The sequence below is a fragment of the Akebia trifoliata genome, chromosome 8 (genome assembly GCF_017979445.1).
Source record: "Akebia trifoliata isolate Shusen 1 chromosome 8, ASM1797944v1, whole genome shotgun sequence".
Taxonomy (NCBI): Eukaryota; Viridiplantae; Streptophyta; class Magnoliopsida; order Ranunculales; family Lardizabalaceae; genus Akebia; species Akebia trifoliata.
This window is the reverse complement of record NC_141382.1, coordinates 28804497-28827590: the sequence shown is the minus strand read 5'-3', so window position 1 is coordinate 28827590 and position 23094 is coordinate 28804497. Positions and strand designations below refer to the sequence as shown.

The 23094-nt window shown below is 32.7% G+C and overlaps 1 protein-coding gene and 1 non-coding gene across 2 annotated transcripts; one reads left to right on the top strand and one right to left on the bottom strand.

The window, feature by feature from the left end:
* The first annotated feature begins 287 nt into the window (after nucleotides 1–287).
* On the top strand, nucleotides 288–15626 carry LOC147396472 (linoleate 9S-lipoxygenase 6-like). The gene is made up of 9 exons (XM_086450899.1): nucleotides 288–508; nucleotides 945–1225; nucleotides 1317–1557; nucleotides 1670–2011; nucleotides 5670–5755; nucleotides 7598–7687; nucleotides 10332–10630; nucleotides 12876–13139; nucleotides 14747–15626. Exons 1-9 carry the CDS (start codon nucleotides 304–306, stop codon nucleotides 15513–15515), a joined length of 2577 nt encoding a protein of 858 aa, XP_086307025.1. The 5' UTR covers nucleotides 288–303; the 3' UTR covers nucleotides 15516–15626.
* TRNAK-UUU (transfer RNA lysine (anticodon UUU)) lies at nucleotides 7474–7546 on the bottom strand. Its single transcript has one exon. It is a non-coding gene; the product is annotated as a tRNA-Lys (tRNA).
* Nucleotides 15627–23094: the final 7468 nt, after the last annotated feature.

The window sequence follows — 23094 nt, the reverse complement described above, 5'->3', positions numbered from 1 at the left end:
GAAGTTGGAGTACACTGAACAAGAGTTGAGTGTTACCCTGCCCGCGTCAAACCCATAACAACTCGCCCAATTGAAAACTTCTAGTCAGTGGTGGAGGTCCTACAGAAAACCATCAAGCAAGTAATAGGATCGGATGCACAACTAAAGCCAAAGCTAAGCACATTTCTTTGCTTTCTCATTTAATCCAGCACTTTTTAAACATAAGTTTTTTCTTCAAATGCAAGCACCCCAAATTCTCTCTATGAAAGTATGCACATAAAAAGGGTCATTGAGAGTGGAAACTAAGGTTGTGAGAGCCACAAAATGGAACGTGTGCACTGTTCTAGCCTTCAAGAATGCCTGATTTCTGGTCGTCGAATAATAACTGATCAAATGCTCCGATGCATGAAACATGCAACCCAATCACATGTTATTACGGGACGTATCGTTGTTCGTCGGGATCTTGGCCAATCGGGTCCAGGAAAATTGGCCACAGTTAGGCTTTATAGTAGCACACAGATTGATCCTGGTAAGCACATTACAAGGTTAAAAAAGAATTTATTTATTGTTCTAAGAAAAATTTGATTTTTAGGATAATTGTAAGAAAAATATGTTTCAATTTCCCTTCCTTTACGACAAAATCATTTGCCCAAGAGTTGATTTTTCCATCTTGGAGGGAAAATTATGGGCTTGAGCTTGAAAAGGGTTTTTCTCTATAATAAAAAAATAAAAAAAATAAAAAAAAAAAAAGGGTGCAGGATCAATCGAATGCACAATGAATTGTTTTTTATATTCCCGTCTTCAACCCTAAATGTAGCTCTCATCGAGATGATATGAGCTACTTTAAGGCATTAAAATTTAAAAAGGGGAGATGAACAAATTAAATTACTTGATTGAGGTGTATTAAGAAAAAGTTTTGTTGTCCATTAAACATGTTTTGAGGATATTATTATTTACTTTTGTAGAGACAGGAAGAGGGAAGCTTAGTGAGAAAGCCCGTATGAAGGACGGAAAAAATACCAAAGAAAACGGAATAAGAATCATAACTTATACAATTAAGTTCCTCGTGGAGCCATCATTTGGAATACCCGGAGCCTTGCTCGTAAAAAATCAGCATAAGCACGAGTTTTTCCTTAAGTTTGCAACTCTTGATACACCCCATAATCGGGTTGTTCACTTTGAATGCAACTCATGGGTTTATCCTTATAGCAAGACAAAAACCGACCGTTTGTTCTTCTCCAACACTGTAAGATTTCTTTCCCAATCTCGAATAATGATAATGAGAGTGTATAATATAATACTAAGTCTGTGATTGATAGATTGATTGTATAATATAGAGTTATCTTCCTAGTCAAACGCCTAAAGCTCTGATGGAGCTTAGGAATGAAGAGCTTATTAGTCTGAGAGGAGATGGAAGTGGAGAGAGGAAGGAATGGGACAGAATATACGATTATGACCATTACAATGATCTTGGTAATCCTGATGAAGGCCCAGAATATGCTAGGCCTGTCTTGGGTGGATCGGATACATATCCCTATCCACGTAGGGGAAGAACAGGTCGCCGCCCTTGCGAATCTGGTAATATTTCTTTTTCTTTTTTGCACAGTAATACAAAGGAATCTGGTATTGTAGGGAATTTGGTTTTTTTTTTTCTCTCTTATGCCTTTTTTTATATATATATTATGTTTAGATCCATCAAGTGAGAGCCGGCCAGGATTTATGAACTTAGATATATATGTTCCTCCGGACGAGCGATTCAGCCCCAAGAAAATGGCAGAACTGATATCGAATTCGATGGAATCTATCGTGCACTTTTTGATCCCAGAAGCAAAATCATTGTTTGAACCAGATACAGCTAATTTCGAGACATTAGAAGAGATATTTGACATGTACTCGAGCAATCGTAATCAGGCCTTAGAGGGATGGATTACAGAGAAATTGAAACATTTAGTTCCAGAAGAACTTCTTAAAGGAATCCATAAAGCAAGCAAGGAAAAACCAATCAACTTTCCTTTGCCTCAGATTATTGCAGGTGTGGATATATAAATTACCATTTATTTTTAAAAAAATATTTTTTTCTTTAAAATATTTTTTATATTTACCTTGGTTTTGCCATTGCACTTTCTAATCTTTCTAAAATAAATAAATATTCAAGTTTAAAAGATGCATCTAAGCGATCAATTTGGCAAAAGTTCGAATATGATTTGGATATATAAAAAGTTTAGTTTAAAAATGCAAAAACTATAAATTTAATAATGTTAACACACACACACATATATATATATAGGGGGGCGTTCAATGGCCAACTTTTTAGCAAACTTTTTGGCAAAACATTTTTCAAAACATGAGTTAGAGGTTTTGGAATGGGCTGATTTTTGGTGAGGATGATCTTTACGGTGAGTAGATCATCCTCACCAAAAATCAGCCCATTCCAAAACTTCTAACCCATGTTTACAAGCTGAAAAATCGTGGACCGTCCATTTTTTGTAAACTGTTTTTGATGGGGTTAGAAGTTTTGGAATGGGCTGATTTTTGGTGATGATGATCTCCTCACCGTAGAGATCATCCTCACCAAAAATCAGCCCATTCCAAAACCACTAACTCATGTTTTGAAAAATGTTTTGTCAAAAAGTTGGCCATTGAAGCCCCCCCCGGCACATATATATATATATATATATATAGGGAAATGTTCAGCACCCTAAGTTTTACCACACACTTTAACAAATGTTTTTTGTCTTACATGGGTTAGAAGTTTTGGAATGGGTTGATTTTTGGTGAGAATGATCTCTATGATTAGAAGATCATCCTCCCCAAAAATCAGCCCATTCCGAAATATTTACCCCCATGTTTACAAGTTGAAAAATCGTGGACCGTCCATTTTTTGTAAATCATTTTTGATGGGGTTAGAAGTTTTGGAATGAGCTGATTTTTGGTGAGGATGATCTCCTCACCATAGAGATCATCCTCACCAAAAATCAGCCTATTCCAAAACTTCTAACCCATGTAAGACAAAACACGTTTGTTAATTGTTGAGCTTACTTTTTTTGGGATCTTTTATATAATATTTGATTCATTTGGGAATAAAATGTGTGTACTAGAATTGCCATGGTTTACTAATTTTTCTATGAGCACGGATCCAAGCCCTCCTCACACAGCTCAATACATGCCACGTAGGTCAGAATCCAAGGAATTAATCCCTAAAATATTTTATTTATTTATTATTTATTTTTAATTTCCTTGAATTGTGACTTATGTGACATATATTGACGTCATTTTTAGATTAATATCTCAAAGAAATAAGAGATCTTGTTTAGAGATTAAAAATGAGGGCATTGTGATTGCCATCATTTTTAGATTAATCTCTCAAATATTCACAAAAACATGGAGGGATTACTCTAAATTATCTTTTTTTTTTTAAAAAAAATATCATGTAGCATTTGATGACTAATTGAAGTTAAAGGCGCAAATTAGGAATTTCTATCTATGAATATCAAAACATTGGTGATCATGATATAGCGAAAGCACCATTTTTTTTATGGGGTTAAAATTTATTTCTTAAATATATATTTGATATTTTTCTTGAAATCTTCTATTTTATTTGATATATATATGGTCTCGTTCAATGCCCAACAATTTGCCCAACATGTTTTGTCCTACATGGGTTAGAAGTTTTGGAATGAGCTGATTTTCCTCATCACAAATGGTTCATAAAAATGGATGGTCCATGATTTTTCAACTTATAAACATGGGGTTAGAAGTTTTGGAATGGGTTGATTTTTGGTGAGGATGATCTTCTAACCGTAGAGATCATCCTCACCAAAAATCAGCCCATTCCAAAACTTCTAACCCATGTAGGACAAAACATGTTGGGCAAATGGTTGGGTAAATGGTTGGGTGCTGAACATTTTCATATATATATGTATGTGTGGGAAGCCTTCGGAGGCCTTAAAGAGAGTCAAACATTGTGCTAAACATTTTTCAAAATAGGGGTTAGAAGTTTTGGAATGAGTTGATTTTTGGTGAGGATGATCTCTATGGTAAAGAGATCATTCTCATAAAAAAATCAGCTCATTTCGAAACTTTTAAGCCTAGTTTACAAGTAAAAGAATTGTGGACCGTTCAATTTTTGTAAATCAGTTTTGATGGGGTAAGAAGTTTCGGAATGGGCTGTTTTTTGGTGAGAGTGATCTCCTCATCATAGAGATCATCCTCACAAAAAATCAGCTCATTCCAAAATTTATAACCCATGTTTTGAAAAAATGTTTGGCATAATGTTTAGCTCTCTTTATATATGGTTCAAAATATGGGTTAGAAGCTTTGGAATGAGTTGATTTTTTATGATGATGATTTTTACGGTAAAGAGATCATCCTCTCCAAAAATTAGCTCATTTTGAAATTTCTAACCCTAGTTTACAAATTGAAGAATCGTGGATCATCCAATTTTTGTAAATCACTTTTGATGGGGTTAGAAGTTTTGGAATAGGCTGATTTTTGGTGAGGATGATCTCCTCATCATAGAGATCATCCTCACAAAAAAACAGCTAATTCCAAAGCTTCTAACCTATGTTTTGAAAAATGTTTGGCACAATGTTTGACTCTTTAAGGCCTTTGAACGCTCTCCTATATATATATATATATATATATATATCTATATATATATATAGGGTCCCGTTCAGCACCAAACATTTTAGCCAAATCATTTTTGTCCTACATGGGTTAGAAGTTTTGGAATGGGCTGATTTTTGATGAGGATGATCTCTATGGTGAGGAGATCATCCTCACCAAAAATCAGCCAATTCCAAAACTTCTAGCCGCATGTTTATAAGTTGAAAAATCATGGACGGTCCATTTTTTGTAAACCATTTTTGATGGGGTTAGAAGTTTTGGAATGGGCTGATTTTTTGTGATGATGATCTCCTCACCGTAGAGATCATCCTCATCAAAAATCAGCCCATTCCAAAACTTCTAACGCATGTTTTGCCAAAATATTTTGTGCTAAACATTTCCCATTATATATATATATATATATATAAGGAAATGTTCAGCAACAAACATTTTGGCAAACTTTTTGACAAAACATTTTTCAAAACATGGGTTAGAGGTTTTGGAATGGGCTGATTTTTGCTGAGGAGATCATCCTCACCAAAAATTAGTCCATTCCAAAACTTCTAGCCCCAGTTTACAAGTTGAAAAATCGTGGACCGTCCATTTTTTGTAAACCATTTTTGATGGGGCTAGAAGTTTTGGAATGGGTTGATTTTTGGCGAGGATGATCTCCTCACCATAGAGATCATCCTCACAAAAAATTAGCCCATTCCAAAACCTCTAACGCATGTTTTGAAAAATGTTTTGTCAAAATGTTTGTTGCTGAACATTTTCCATATATATATATATATATATATATATATATATATATATATATATAGGTCACGTTCAATGGCTAATTTTTTGGCAAAACATTTTTCAAAACATGAGTTAGAAGTTTTGGAATGGGCTGATTTTTGATGAGGATGATCTCTACGGTGAGGAGATCATCATCACCAAAAATCAACCCATTCCAAAACTTCTAACTCATGTTTTGAAAAATGTTTTGCCAAAAAGTTAGCCATTGAACGGGACCTTCTATATATATATAGTTGAATGTAATTCAAAAGTATGAAATATGTAATTAAATAGTAATGTTTTGGTAGGGGATGAGAAGGCATGGTTGGACGACGAGGAATTTGGGCGCCAAATGCTTGCCGGCATCAATCCAAACCTTATTAAACACGTGGAGGTATTAATTTTTTCTAACTTGGGTTAAGTGAAAAAGACAAATATAAACAATCAATTTTGAGATATCCTACGAGAGGTTTTGATGTTGGACTTCCATAGGGTCCAAATCGATTGAAGTTGTTCAGGTCGATAGGGATCACATTGGATCAAACCCTTTTTGGATTGGATTGTTATCGAATATCAATAATAATTGCATCGGGTCTGGATTGGATAAATATGATTCCATACACCAAATCTAAATAAAATTCATATATTTAACAATCTCGATCATATAAACAAGAATCCAATCGTTGAGATTTATAAGTAGTTTGATAAATACATATCTCATTGATACTAGTCTATCTAGAGGATGAGCCTTGAACATTGGATTTTGTGCTTACATAATTGGATCGTATTTATCTCGAGAATTTTTCGTGTGAAACTCAAGCTTTTAAACAAAATTTATATACTTTCTCTCATTTTATGAGACCATGACATGGTTGATCCAAATACTCAGTCAAGATCTGAAGTTATTGGATCATATCCATTAACAACCCCTACTGATGAGAGTCCCTTTTGACTTGAGTCTCGTATGAGAAATAAATTGAAAATAATTAAAACATATATTTTTATAATTAATCAGTTTATTTTAAATTTGGGAATTTAGAGGCCATCGATTTCTGAAACCTTAATTTCATTCGGCAAATAATTAAAAAAATTAGTTTCCTTAATTTAAAAAAAAAATAAAAATCAACTTAAATCATAAATCCAAAAGGGTTGAGATATAATTTAGGCTAACAATAGACTAAAATTGAATAAACTAAAAAATACCCCAAGCATAATATCATATTTTATATCAGTCACATTTTTAAATTCTTAAAATTTTTATATATTTCAATAATGGAATATTTTGATCAATGGTTAAAAATTACTTTGTTTTAGAGATCATGATAATCCATCTGAGCTGGACAAATCCAATTGGAAATAGCCAGATTTAAAATCATGGTTGTAGGTGAATTGTTTTAAGATAGTTTTCTACTCTATCTGAATTTTTTTTTTTTTGCCATTTAGGAAGTTTGAATGTCTTCTGAGAAAGACATTTTATTATGAAATTCAGTTTTTTCAGAAAATAAATTTTCCAACCAAATGTCGTCATACCCGTAAAACAACTAAATGTACTCTGACCTTTTTTTTTTTTTTTTTTGTTGGGGGGGGGGGGGGGGGGGGGGCACTTGATCTAAGGTTTTGAAAATGAATTGCTAATGAACTTCCAAAGGTTTTGAAAATGGATTGCTAATCAACTTCCACCAAACTCCCAAATTTAAAATTAAAATTTAATAGTGAAAATAATTTTATTTTTAAAAGGATTAGTTCTGCAAATATTTTCCTACACACTTGAGGAATAGAGAGGGGGGAGAGGGATTAGTAAAATTAAAAAATATAAATTTTTTTTTTTTTATAGGGCTTGATCTAAGATTTTGAAAATGGATGGCTAATGAACTTCCACCGAACTCCCAAACAGTGGAAATAATTTTATTTTTTTTAAAGATTGGTTTTGCAAATATTTTCTTACACACTTGAGGAACAGAGAGTTGTTATAGGCACCTGAACTTTTACTTATTACACTCAAATTAAAGATAAAGAAAATAAGTTAACGGTTAAGAATAAGTAAAGGTTGGGTGCCAATAGCAGTTTTAAATAAAATATTTTCTTAAAAAATAAACTTTAAAATTTCGAAAGCGCCGTCTGTGGGAATCGAACCCACGACCACGTGGTTAAAAGCCACGCGCTCTACCAGCTGAGCTAAGACGGCAGACATGTGATATTTAATTACCTATATTTATTATAACCTTTAAATTTTCAGAAATTTCCTTTTGAGGGCAAAAATGGAAAGAAGAGTGCAATAACAGCATCTCACATCGAGCACAACCTGGACGGATTCTCTATTGAAAGTGTAAGTATCCTTCGATTGTACCCATCTTTTAAGATCCATTGCTTTCATGTCATTATTATCATTAAAAAAGAGAGCCCTATAAATTATAATGGATGTTTGGGAACATGGTTTAAACATAAGTGATAAGTCTAGGGGTGTTGGTGGGTGTCCATTTAACTGGAACCGAAATCGAAAGCCCTGGCTTGAAATCCTTATTTTCAATACCCGATTAGAGTTTGATCTAAAAGAAATCGAGCTGAATAGCAATAGAGAGAGATAGGATCTACTCGATTGGTATCTATGGATACTTGGAACCAATTTGTTGTACTTTTTTTTTTCTCTCATATTATAAATGGTTGAAGCTTTTCATACATTTAAAGTTAATCAACATTACATGAAATTTTTCATGTTTTCCTATAAATTATGTATTTTAATTTAAAATGTCTATATTTCCTATAAGTTCATTAATGGTAAAAAAAGATGGATTTTCATTTTTGAAAAAAAGTTAATTTGTATATTTATTGGGACATTTGTAATTTTGCTATTAATGTTTTTATAGATGATATATTATGTTATTGGAACTTGAAAGGATTTTTTTTTACAATAATAACTTGTAAATAATATGTACATAGGCCAGGATCCCTTAACTTCTAAGAATGACTCATGAAAAAAATATATGATTCCAACCCTTTAAATGCAAAATCTAATGATTGAGATTTATCCTCCGGAATCTTTGAGATTTGTGCTTTCAAGATACTCATAAATTTCAACCATTGGATTTTGTATTTAAAGGGTTACGATCATGTGTTTTTTTCCTGAGTTATTCTTAGGAATCAACAAAGGAGTCATTCTTAAGAGTCGAGAATCCCAACATTCTTTGACTCTTAAGAATAACTCATGAAAAAAACACATGATCCCAACCCTTTAAACACAAAATCCAATGGTCAAGATTTATGAGTCTCTTGATAATACAAATCTCAGAAATACTTATTCTAAGGATAAATCTCAATCATTGGATTTTTTTCATTTAAAGGATTGGGATCATGTGTTTTTTTCATGAGTCACTCTTAGGACAATGGATCTCATGTATATTGGTGTGTGTATGTGTGTACATTGTAATGAAAATATTTGCATATAAACACAAAAGAATTCTATTATTATTCAAGATTTTTTTTATTTTTTTTGTCTTAGTTGTTTATTAAAAATCAAAACCGATGGGTACTGATCGTTTTTCGAGGTTACACTTCCACTAATTTTAAAATCGGATTCGAAACACCTTAATAACCAAACCATTGGCACCCCTACTTCAACCTAGGTTTTTATACCTATTAAAATAAGAATCAGTCAAAAATTAGAATAGAAAATATTTGGAAAATTTACTCAATGCCTCCGCGGGAGGGAATTCTTTCCTAAACCCCTCTTACTCTTTTACAATAACTTGATGGTTCAATTAGTTAAAAAATTCTTTCATATGCCTCTCATCGTAATAAAAGTTTTAAATTACCAAAAATGCCTTTTCTCATCTTTTTAATATAACTTAGTTTTTCAATAAATCCATTCCTACTAATGGAGAATTATGTATTCATAATTTTGAAGATTTTAATGCTATTTTCGATACATTTAGATGATAATGATTGAAGAATAACATACTCATAATTTTCAAGATTTAGTCATAGTGTTTGATTCTAGTGTCCATTTTGCCACTATAACATATACATTTTGGAAGATTTATCCAGTATGTGCTCGAAAACTTGAAAAATTGAAATTGTCTTAGTCAACAATTGAATCATCTACATCGATCATTAAATTGTTGATGTCGACAATTTAAAATTTTCATTGTTTTTTTTTTTTTTTTTTGTTGCTAGATGCTAGATAAATATTTTTGAAATACCCAAAGTATTCAATGCTAGTGACTGAACACGCGACCAAATGCTACTCTTGCATTAAGATTGGAGTTGGATAATCTTAATCAACATTTGATTTGAGGGTCCATTTTGCCATTATGCACGAATTTTGGATATTTTGAAAAGTTATGTCCAACGTGGAGTTCAAAAAAATGAAAAATCAAAATCGACGATCATTGGGTTGACACTTGAGTCGTTGATCTTAGTGATTTCAAAAAAAAAAATTTCATTTTTTTGAGCTTGATAATAAACAATTCTTTTCGAAATACCCAAAATTCATATATAATAATGACAAAACAGACAGTCGTGTCAAACACTACACTTTGATTATGATCAAAATTGGATAATATTAATTGATGTGTAATCTTTGACTTGAGTGTCTATTTCACCAATATTATATATGCATATTTGGTATTTTAGAAATATCTATCCAACATGGATGATCGACGATTTCTATTTTTTGTATAATTTTTTTTCATTTTAATGAGAACGATGCTGGATTGATCTTTTCAAAATACCCAAAATACCTATATGATTATTGCAAAGTAGATAATCAAATAAAACATTATGACTAAATCTTTACAATTATGAGTATGTTGTTCTCCATTAATTTGTTATTCATTCTCACAAATCATCGAAATATATAAAAAGTACTTAAAAAACAAATATCTTAATTGCATTTTTTCAAGAAAAATCATTTTGTTGTCTTAAAGTTTTTTGAAAAAAAGATATAAATTAAAGAATTTAAATTCTATTGGCAGGTAATGGCACAATGGAGGTTGTTCATCCTAGATCACCATGAGTATTTGATGCCATTTCTAAACAGAATAAACGTCGAGGGCGTGTGTGCTTATGCATCCCGGACAGTTTTGTTTTTAAGGCAAGACGCCTCCCTAAAGCCCGTGGCAATTGAACTAAGCTTGCCTGGTTCCGAGGACGGAGAAGAAATCAATAGGGTTTTTGTCCCAGCAACTCAAGGCACTGAAGCTGCATTGTGGAAGCTCGCTAAGACTCATGTCGCCACTAACGATTCTGGTTACCATCAATTGATAACTCATTGGTGAGTTTTAATTTCTTCTATAGATTCTAATGGATCGGATCAGACCTGATATCTGGTTTGTTATGATAGATAGAAAAACTCTGCTTGCCCATTTTGAATGGTGGCTCCTCGAGGCCATCCGCGAATACGAGGCCTTACCATCAAGAGAATTTTGAAAATAAAAGTATTTATATATTTTTTTATGATTGTAATATAAAAATGTTAATATTAGTTAATAATTCTCATTATTATGATTATCTATATATATATATATACATACGGGTCATGATCCGTGCACACATATATCTACAATGTGCTTTGTCCTATGTGGGTTAAAAGTTTCGGATTGAGCTGAGTTTTGGTGAGGATGACCCCATATTTATGAGTTGAAGAATCGTGGACCGTCCATTTTTTGTAAATCACTTTTGACGAGGTTAAAAGTTTCGGATTGAGCTGGTTTTTTGTGAGGATGATCTCCTCATCATAAAGATCATTATCACAAAAAATCAGCTCAATCTAAAACTTTTAACCCACATAGGACAAAACACATTGTAGATATATGAGTATATATATGTGTACACGGATCCTGACCCACATATACATAAGGGCATGTTTGGCACCCTATTATTTACCTTACATTTTGCCCTACATGTTTTAAAAATCAGCCCATTCCGAAACTTTTAACCCCATAAAAAATGGATAGTCCATGATTTTTCAACTTGTAAACATGGGGAAAGAGAGAGATCATCCTCACAAAAAATCAGCCCATTCTAAAACTTCTAACCCATGTAGAACAAAACACGTAGGGTAAATAGTAGGGTGCTGAACATTTTCCATATATATATATATATGGGTCCCGTTCGGCACCCTAAGTTTTACCACACACTTTAACAAACGCGTTTTGTCCTACATGGGTTAGAAGTTTTGGAATGGGCTGATTTTTGGTGAGGATGATCTCTATGGTGAGGAGATCATCTTCACCAAAAATCAGCCCATTCCAAAACTTCTAACCCTATCAAAAATGATTTACAAAAAATGGACGGTCCACGATTTTTCAACTTGTAAACATGGGGCTAAACATTTCGGAATGGGCTGATTTTTGGGGAGGATGATCTTCTAATCATAGAGATCATCCTCACCAAAAATCAGCCCATTCCAAAACTTCTAACCCATGTAGGACAAAAAACGTTTGTTAAAGTGTGTGGTAAAACTTAGGGTGCTGAACATTTCCCTATATATATATATATATGTACCATTTTGGTAAAAAATTAATTTTGAAAATGATAAATTATCATTTTCGAAATTAAGCTCAATAGTGCTCTGCTTTGAAAATTATTCGATTTTCAATGTACATGTTGGTAAATAAATAATATTCACCCTACTTTCATTATAATGCCCGTAGGTCGTGAGTTCAATATCCAATATGAGCATTAATTCCTCAGGGGTTACCCGCGAGGGCACATCCTCACTTACCTGGAGTACGTGATGTGCGAGCATTGCACGTGCCCTATGACTAATCATTGGAAAAGATCATGGTCTATGGGCTAGGCAAAGCCCAAATACGAACTCGATCTGCTGTCTATGGGGATACTGGATTATTAGAAGAGAGAGAGAGAGAGAGAGTAAAATGGTGGACTCAAATATTTGAAGAACCAAGTTGATGATGTGCGAAAAATTTGTCAAATTGATTGGACTATGGTCCATTTGGTTTTCTTGTTTTAACTTGGCAACACTAGTTCTATTGGATTGGAGAGCTTTATATTTATTAAATAATTTTAAAATACGAGGAGATTTATTCCAAAATTATCTCTTTCCTTATTTTTATAAAAAGTTGGAACTATATATATATATATAGATTACTAATAATTTTTTAATAATAAAATTATAGTTTATGTTCCCCAAACATTTGATCTTGAAAAGTATACAATTCATATATTTTTTTTAAATTATCTATTTCGGCTCATTAAAAAATAGTTTGATGATTGTATTAGATAGACCAATCACACAGATTCGGCCAATCCTGTGATTTGCATGATCTTTGATGATTTTGTGATTTTCCACGATGATTGGTCTAATAAGTTGATATCATGAGTTCTGTAAAAAATGATGATTCTTTCAAAAATCTAAATTCCATTTTAATCAAACTGACTATATTACAAAATCTAGTTGGATCCATTGGTCGAACAGGTTCTCCTCCTTAATAATTAATCAACTAATGACATAGTATTTTATTTAATTTCATTAATTGATATGTTCTATATGACAGGTTAAAGACACACGCGGTGGTCGAGCCCTTCGTCATCTCCACGAGGAGGAATTTGAGTGCCATGCATCCTATTCACAGACTACTGGACCCCCATTTTAAGGATACAATGCACATAAATGCGCTTGCTCGAAGTATTATTTTAAACTCCGGTGGAGTTTTGGAGAAGACAATGTATACTGGCAAGATCTCCATGGAATTATCTTCAATGTTATACAAAGATTGGAGATTCAATGAACAAGGCTTTCCTGCCGATCTCATAAAAAGGTATTAGGTTTTCATCCTCACGAGATTGGAAACACATACACACACAAGGACACATCAAAAGCTTGCGTATGGTTAACTAAACGAATAATGTTCCTCCGTTCATTTCCGTTTAAATTATATCTAAATCAAAAGATCAAGATTTATGATAGGAAATGAAAAAGTTATTCAACTATCTAGCATTCAGAATCATAGTTTTAAAATTTGTCAAGAAAACTTGATTCAATGGAACCAACTTGTCGAGTCAGCTAGCAAGTGTATCGAGTTGGGAAAGAAACTCGATGGACTTATTCAACTATATATAATACTAGAGTTCACCCGTGCCTATGGCATGGGCATCTTCTCTTGAGTTAAGCGGTTAAAAATGAAAAACATAAAGTTAGAATAGTTGGTGGCAAACTGGCAATTTTAACAAGACCCATGAACATGACTAAAAAATGATATGAAATTAGTGGGTTAATTGGGTAAAGTCTAATTGGATTTGGGGTATTATTGACAAATTTTAAGATTAGAAAAATAAAAGAGAAAATATAGTAAAATTATAGAAGATGAAGTATAAGAGAAACGAAATGGGTCTCACAAAACTATAACTTAATAAAAGGATTAAAGGTATAAAAGTGAAAAAAAAAAAAAGTTAGAAAAATATTATTAAAAATTTTAAAATTAAAGGGGCAAAAATTATAAAATAATAACATATGTTAAAAGGGATAAAATATATATATATAATAAAATTAGAGTGAAAATAAAGATTTATGTCACACATAATTATACCACCTCAATTGTCTTATTATATAGATTTTATTGGATAAAAATAATGATTATTTTATTTGTTTTAGAATCCGACTAATCAACTAACTTAGTTACACATTTGGAGGTTTTATTTTGAAGTTGGATGAACCTTAAGTAAGGCGTATTTCTTTTTTTTCTTATTAAATTAATTAGAAAAATGTTATAATTATTTTAAATATTAAAAAGTATTTATATATTTTATTTGATTCATTTGACTTGACTCATGAGTTCTCAACTTGATTTGACTGGCCTTAGGAGTTAGGACTTAGGACAAGCAATATAGTATAAAAGAAACACTACAGAAGCATAATTGAAAACACATTTAAAGATTAAATATTATAGGGTGTATAACTACATATTTATAGTTGTATGCAGTATATGTATACAATTGGATTGTTGCATGCATCGTACAGGTTTGTTTAATGGACGATGGACAAACGTATTTAGGCCCAGATATCTGTGATAAAAAGCCCAAATCTAGCCCAATTCTCAGTTAAAGGGCTGGTTCATTATAATTGATCTGTAGTCATAGACCATATATTTATTAAATCCACTGGGCCAGCCTGACCCATTAAGACCGCTTAGTGCGCATGCAGACCGTAACCATATTGTAATCATGGTTTAATGTTACGTCGTTCCTGATAAGTCAAATTGTTTGGATTAATTTAGAATTATTAATTAATGTATAGTGGTAGGTACAAAAATTAGGATTAATGTAAAATAAAAAATTTGTATGATTAATTTAAAGGAATATTTTAGATATTCAAATAAATAAACTATGGTGATCAATAATCTAACTGATATTATTATTATTTTTTCAGAAACATGGCGTTCGAAGATTCACAAGACCCTTCTGGGGTTCTACTCCTATTTTTAGACTATCCATATGGTGCAGATGGTCAAGAGGTATGGGCCGCTATCAATACATGGGTCAAGGACTTCTGTTCAATCTTCTACACAAGTGACGATGCTATTTGTTCAGATGTTGAAATCCAAACATGGTGGTCGGAAATCCGAAATGTAGGTCATGGCGACAAGCGCCACGAGTCATGGGGGTACGAATTGAACACCTTATCCAACCTAATCGAGGCTCTAACCACTCTTATATGGATTGCATCAGCTCTTCATGCCTCAGCAAACTTTGGGCAATATGCATATGGTGGTTTCCCTCCTAACCGTCCATCCCTATGTCGAAAATTCATTCCTGAAGAAGGGACATTAGAATTCGCTGAATTTCTAAAGGATCCCGATAAGTACTTTCTAAAGATGTTACCAGAGAGATTTGAGATGACATTGGGTGTAGTATTGGTACAAGTCCTATCGAAGCACACATCAGACGAAGTGTACTTAGGTCAGAGGGGTTCATCGGATTGGACTGACAATGAAGATGTGTGTAAAAGTTTTGAAAAATTTGCGGAAAACCTACGAGAGGTGGAGAAGAAAATCTTTACAAGAAATAGGGATCGTCATCTTAGGAATAGGTGGGGTCCTGCGAGGATACCATACACTCTTTTGGATCCTCAAACGTCGAACGTTAGCAACATAGGGGGAATTACAGGGAAAGGGATACCTAATAGTGTGTCTATTTAGCTGTTTCTCTATCTTTTAATTTTATTTTTATTTATTATGCTTTTGTCTTCCATGTGTAATATTGAAGTATTAAAATATGATGCATTCTAATCTTCATGTTCATGGTCTGGTGTTATATAAGTATTTACCTTATTTATGATTAAATCGTTTATATTAACTGATTTTGATCAGTTGATGGAAGAAATTTAGAAGTGGAGCTCCAACTCAACCATTTTTTATGCCATGAATCAATTAGCACACATCAGCAATTTGATCAAAAAGATCTTTGCTTTGTTGTTTGATCTATCGTTTCAAAGTAAGAAGGTAAAGTAGTGTTAGAATAATTAGAGCAATGCAATCACATTGATGGAGTGCAATTGATGATCTACAACTAAATCTCATTTTTTGGGCTTTGTTTTCTTTTTATGTGATGGAGTCCAAACTTTCTATCAAGGGATTGGACTCTCATCAAACGGTTCTTGCCATCAATTGGGTTAAAATTTAGCTTAAACAATTTTTAAGTTGTGCCCGTCAAACAGTCATAGGGATTATTGTCCAAAAAATCTATAAAAATTAAAATTAAAATTTTGACATCATTTCATACATTGCTGTTGTGGAGGTATGCACATAACCATAGGTGCTTTTCATCGACTTGTATCTCGATGAAAAGCAGCTATGGTGAATTTTAATGTCATTACAACATTTTTCTAAATTTTTTTCACTTATAGCTTTGAGTGACTTTCAAGTGTGGAGTGTTTTTGCAAGCGTATCCAAAGAGTCCAGATTGAAGTAAGATCATATTCGAAGATCTGTCACGAATCTCAAGGCATGTTGTAGAATTTTGCATCCACAACCATGATGAAAAATATCTTAATTGAACGTATAGAAGTTTGGGGATTAGGTCCCCTAAGCATTGGAGTGAACCAAACAAAGCCATGTGGTTTATTGTTGACTATGAGATTTTTTTTTAGGTGAGTGAGTTGTTGGCTTCGTAATCTTTATTAGTTAATTTACAGAGTTGCTATTGCCACACCAATTTTTACTAACGCCACACCAACTAGGTTCAACTCTTTGGTGATTTAACAAGGATCGGTGTGAAATTAATAAAAGTTAGTGTGGCAATAGTAAATCTCTAAAATTTATGAGTGGTTTTAGACATACATCTCCACGTTACGAGAGAGATTTGTATAGTTGCGCCACCATCAAACTCGTCAGGCAAACATCCTTCCCTACTAGAATCTGAACAACGATGTTGAAAATTGTGTTGCTAATACACCAAGCCGGGGTGCATGGTGCCACGTAAATGCTGAAAAAAATAAACAAGGAAAACAGCCATCCATGTTTCTTGATAGTAGTACTGGCTGTATTACGCTCTCCAACTCATCAGGGACTGCTTCCCATGTGTTTTCTCCATCTTCAAAATGGTTCTCATACAATTCAGCCTCGCCATCTTGCTTGCCCCTCTCCACTGCATCTAGCTCTATTTTGGGCACATATGCCAGTTCCCTTCCCACTGGAATCTGGGCCAATCTAATAGCGTCCTCCACTTTGAAAGTAAACTCATTCCCAATCGAGATGAAAGTATGTCTATCAGGATTTGAAAACTCCACCAGGGACGTCAACAAGGTTTTGTTGTAATACATGTCATTCATACTTATCTCCACGGTAGCCATCAACCCTACATCCCCCAACCTTTTCATCATCTTGTTGTTCTTTAAGGTCCTATTGGCCCAATAAGCCGTATGAACTCCCAGTTCCGCAAATTCTCCATCTCTGGAAGCACATCTTTATCAATCTCCGACCGATTCCCTAGAATGGGCATCTTCTCGATAACTTCACCTTGGCTCCCTTCAAGATGATGGTCCTCTGAAGAAACATTTGGTCGGTCATCTTTTGCATCATCCATCATAGTTGTGGAATTGACCACTTCTATTTCACACTCGACCCCGTATATTGAAGTGTCCACCGGCCACACATTTGAAACTAGGGAAACAAGTATTATAGGTCAAAATGGGCCCACCTCAGGATCATGATCAAGCTTTTCTGGTCTAAAAATTAGACACAATTATGGATGTTTAGAGCCTTATGCGTCTTATAGAGGAGGAATTAAAAGTTGAAGAATTTGAAAATTCGAAGAATCATTCAAAAGATCAAGAATAGTTAGTGAAATAATAGTATTGATTGAATATAAAACACTTTGAGGAGTATTGAGGAACACTGTGTGCCAAAGTTGCTATGAGAACATTACATCAATATTTCTACTACAATCAGAGAGCGTTATATTATAAGAGCAGTATTTGATTCATCAACCTAAGTGAGCAATTCTCCACGTGCTATTATTGAGAGTGATGTATTTTCTTACACATATGTTAATCAATTATAATTTTCTATGTGTTCTTTGTAAATATGTTTATTTTTAGACATTGTGTATCTATTACGTTTTGACTATTTTAGAACGATTAAATCTATACATTTCCTCCCCTTATATTATTTCTATAAATAGAGGGGAAAGACTACTCTTTAGAGGACAAAAACATTTTTAAATTAGGCATCAAGGATCTAATAGAATTAGCTTTGAGATTTTCTCCATTTTTTAGGAAAATTTAGATTTTGAGAAAGAAAGAGTGATATCTTCCTATTTTATCGTGAAGATCTATTATAAATCAAATTTGATCCGATTAATAAAGAAGCTACGAGATGAAACTTGATCAAATTTGTCAAAATTCATCTAATTCAAAAGAAAAGGTGAGATCAAATTCATATGGTAATCTTCATCATTTTCATTTTTCATCATAAATTTTGAGTTCCTTTCCAATAATCTGAGAATTTCATTGATTAAAATTTGAGTTTATCCATGAATTTCATGAGATTTGATTAAAAAATTGATTTTTTTTTTTATAAAATGGTCTTTTAATAAATAAATTTGATTGTCTATCTGTCAAATTCTGATATGTGCGTTTCTTTTTCTAAAAATAAACTTTATTTTGGAAATCTAGAGAAATTTTGAAATGTGAATCGGAGCTAATCGCCTTGCCATATTGTGAGGTTGGATCATAAATCCACTTCCTTGTTTTAAGGACAAGATCAACCAAGAACTCACTACTATCCCCCAAACATATTAGATCCGAGAAACACCCCAAACAAGTGCATTTTCCAATGATTTTAGATCTGAAAATATGAATTTAACGAGTTTTGAGATTGACCTTTATTGGGAAAAACAAAATGGTACTTTCATTGAGAGGATCTTGATTGTGATTAGTTTCATTATTTTATGTCTCTAGATTTTCTACGTATTTCTTTGTTTTCTAATTTCATCATTTGCATTGTTTTATTAAGCATTTATTATTTCTTTTAGTTTGCTTTCCAAAACTTTTTGTTATAAAGAAATTTTCTTACCCTTTATATCGCATTCTTTTTGGTTCATGATTTTTTTACTTCACATTTTATTATGTTCGCTTTCCTTCGTCATTTTCTCTTAAAATATCATTTTATTTTTTTAATCAAAAATATTGCTTGATTTTTACAAGAATTTTTTTTTTTTGTATTTCTTCATCCAAAATATCACTTTGATTTTCTTCCAAATTATCGTTTTATTTTCTATCAAAAATTTTCATTTTTTTCTACTAAAGATATTATTTTCATTTTCCTTGAAAATTGCATTTTGGTTTTCTTTTTCTTTATTTAAAAATCGCTTTGTTTTCCTTACAAAATATTGCTTTAATTTTTTATTATTATAAGATATTGCTTTGTTTTTCTCTAACAAAATATCACTTTGTTTTTCTTCTAAAATAATTCGCTTTGTTTTCCTTAAAAAAAAATATCGTTATGAAGAGTGATTCTATATCCCTCTAGAAAGTGATTTTCATGTTTTACTCCAAAGCGGTTTTTCAGGTCTGACCCAAAGCAATTTTCAAGCATTGCCCAAAACGATTTTTTTTATTCATCATTTTGAAGATTTTTCCTCAATTATTATAAAGCAATTTTCCATGTGTTCTCTTATAGTAATTTCTTTCACATAGACATTGCCATATAATGCTCTTTTATCATTATCATGCTTTCTTTCTATGCTATTGGTTTTGATATATCTGGCTTGCTCGCTTATTTTTATGTTCATGTTATTTTTTATGACATTTTTCATTTTCTTTTCTTCTCCACTTTCTTCTATTTGTTCTTTTTTTTTTTTTTTTTTATTCAGTGATTTCGATTTGGCAGATAGTTGTGTGGCACACCATATTTTTATTTGAAAAAAGTATTTTTATGCATTTTTATAAGGTATTGTGGTGCCTAGTTTTTCCTAGACCAATTTTTCTTCTAATGATTTTATATTTCTGCAATATAACGATTTTGACATCAATTTATCCTTTGTATGATTTTCTCTAGGATGCTTTTATTCTTCTTTCTTACCTTCTTTATGCTAGCTTCCTTCGTTCTAGAAATCAGACCCGTGTTTATTTATTTATTTATTTATTTTGGTTTAATCAAAATCTTTGGAATGTTGGATTATTGATTTAAATCATGCTTATTCGATATCTTTGAAATGTTTGGATTATTGAGTGAAGCCTTTTTGCATATAACATATCACTGATTCACATTTTCAAAAATCAAATGAATATATTTCTCTTTACTATATTCTGTTAGTACTATTTTTTGTCAATCTTGAGACTTAAGTTGTGTGTCGTACCAATTTACAATTTAAGACATATGAAGAATTCAGTAAAGTCATTTAATCTCAAGCACATCGACAAAATGCTCTACATGTGTTTGCACAAAACCAAAAAGGTAATGAGACCACCTAGATGATTGTTAGGTTGACTCATATTGTTTTGGAAAACTCATTCCTCGACCCATTCATTCATAAAAAAATTTGGGAACAAAAAATGGTCATAAATGGTACATTGATAATTTTACCACCCTTAGACCATCGTCTACCCTTGGTGATTGTTTGAGGATCTTATATAGCTAAGATCTACTGAATCCCTGAGCCGTTTTATCATCGGACTTCCCGAGAACTCAATTTGGGTCGAAATGGCTAAAAGGATATTTATTAATTTTATCCCTTTAGGCCATGGCCCACAGTTTGGGGATTTTCTACCAATTAAGATCTACAAAATTCTTGAATGGTTTGTTCATCGGAGCTTCCGTGAAAAAGTTATGGTCAAAATGGTCGAGAGTGGCATTAAATCAACGTCGCTAGTTTAACAAACCAGGACCGCCGACAACAAGTGCCAAATGGTCATAATTTCGACTGTTTGACTTTGAAAACCCCTGAAATACATTTAAAACTCATTATTGAGTTCATTTGTAGGTTGGATCAAATCCTAAAGAAGATTGCCTCTCCCTTCTCCACACTTAGAAAACATTCTTTACTCTCATGAGAGTTTAACTTAGGTGAATCCCTTCAACCTCTCTAGACTTCTCATTTGATCCCATTCCAAGTATAGAACCTCACCTTGTACACACATTAGTACATTCATGAAGCAAAAGTAGAAGATGGAAGGAGTAATGACAATGAGTAATCACAATGAGTCAATGAACTCGAAAGCTTGGTTGGAAGATCTAACCGTTGAGATGTACTTGTGAGCTCAAGGACATGAAGAACTGAAGATCACTATTGAAAAATCTTAAAGGGTTGAATAAGTCTTTGGTTTAGTTTTTTATTTTCAAAATTATGTAAGTGGTTACTTGTTTCAGCCCTAAAAAATCAAGTTTTTGTTAGAATTAAGGATTCTTGACAAGAGTAAAGGTTCATAAGTTTTCGAGGAACAAAACTCACAATTTTGAGAGAATGCGTTATCTCGATCTTAATGTTTTAGAATTTAGCCTAGGTATAAAAATTTATGTAAAAGATTCGAGGTAAATCATAAACCTCTTTGACAGTGAATACTAAGTTCCTAGGTAGGAACCTTGGAAGTGGATGTAGGCACGTTGTCGAACCACTATAAAATATTTATCTCGTGTTTGTAGAAATGACTCTATTAAGTTACACTTAGATGAATGCATGTTATTATTTAATATTATACTATGTATGACATGCCATAAATGTTTAGATTCTACGTGAACAACTATTGCATTGCAAACTAGAAACTTGTCATGAGAATTGATGTAAGTACATTGCCGAACCATTATAAATCTTATGTCTTGTGTATGTTTTATAATTCTGCAACTTACACTTGAATGATTTGAATTTCATTAGATGCCATGAATGCCAAATAGGTAAATCGTATATGAATGTACTATTGAAGGATATGGTTAAATAGATGCTTAAATTCCACGTGTATTTTCATTAAATGCATTTTAAAGACATAAGTGCAAAATTGATGTTAGTTGAATGACTTAGAACACATAGTCAAATTATCAATCTAAATTAAAATTGGATAGTCGAAATAAATTTTTGTTTATCTTATTCACCCCCTCTAGGACTAGACACGGTATGAAGCTCAAAATTTTCATATTGTATAAAAAAACATTTATCAAGTTTTCAACATGGATAGATTTTTAAAGCTAAAAAAATTATAAGCTAATCCAAATGGCACAAAGCAAATGCTTGAGTATATGATTGACTAATGAACTTTATTAGTGAAATGGCCGACGAGGAAGCCATCAGAGCACCACAACAAATATGGGACTTGGATGTCCTCAAAGACATGTTTCGTGAATGAATGAGAGATGGAAAACACAAAGAGAAATAGTTTCCACATGATAAAGACAATAATTTTACTTCTAAAGCACCAACAACAGATAAAAGGGTGGACAACAACATTTTAGAGGAAAACAAAGCTTTGAAATCACAACTAATATAGGTGAGAGAGGCAATGGAAAAAAAATCATGAAAGACAGAGAATAACACATATCTGAAAAGGATTACTAATTTTTTGAACCCTAAGAAGTTCACTCCACCATTTTTTGCAATATGACGGATCTACTACACTAAGTGAACATATTTCCAAGTTCGAGATACTATGCGAGGAGAATGCCATAGATTCAATGTTTATGCTTAAATTTTTTCCCACATTTCTAAGTGGCCCAACTTTTACTTGATTTTGAAATCTTCCTACAAACAACATTGGAAAATGGGATGACTTTTGCGAACTATTTTGTGGAAGATCTTTTTCCTCTCGAAAGGTTGTGACAATCGATGATCTCCAAAGGTGTAAGGAAGAGCCTGGGCAATCATTGATTACTTACTTTGAGTAAACAATGGTGAGTGCTTTCATCGAAGGAGTATCTGTGGAGTTCCAGAAAGACTTGATTATCAATGCATCAAAAATGATAGTAGAGCTCCAAGGAGTAATCAAAGGACTCCAACAATGCTACAATCATACAAGAGTATACACACACTACAAAAGAAGGATTCCAATCTAATCACCAAGAAATAAGAGGAGGATGCCATTGTGGAAGAGGTCAAGAAAGAGTTGGGGGAAATAACAAAAGGTATCAGTATAGAATAAAAAAGGAATTGAACTACGACATTGACAAAATTAACGTGATTTTCTAACATATGCTTGAAAATAACCTAATCACACTTCCACCGTCAAACTTACAAGACAAGCCCACGAATTTGATTGATAAGTCTAGGTGGTGTGAATTCTGCAGAATGCTC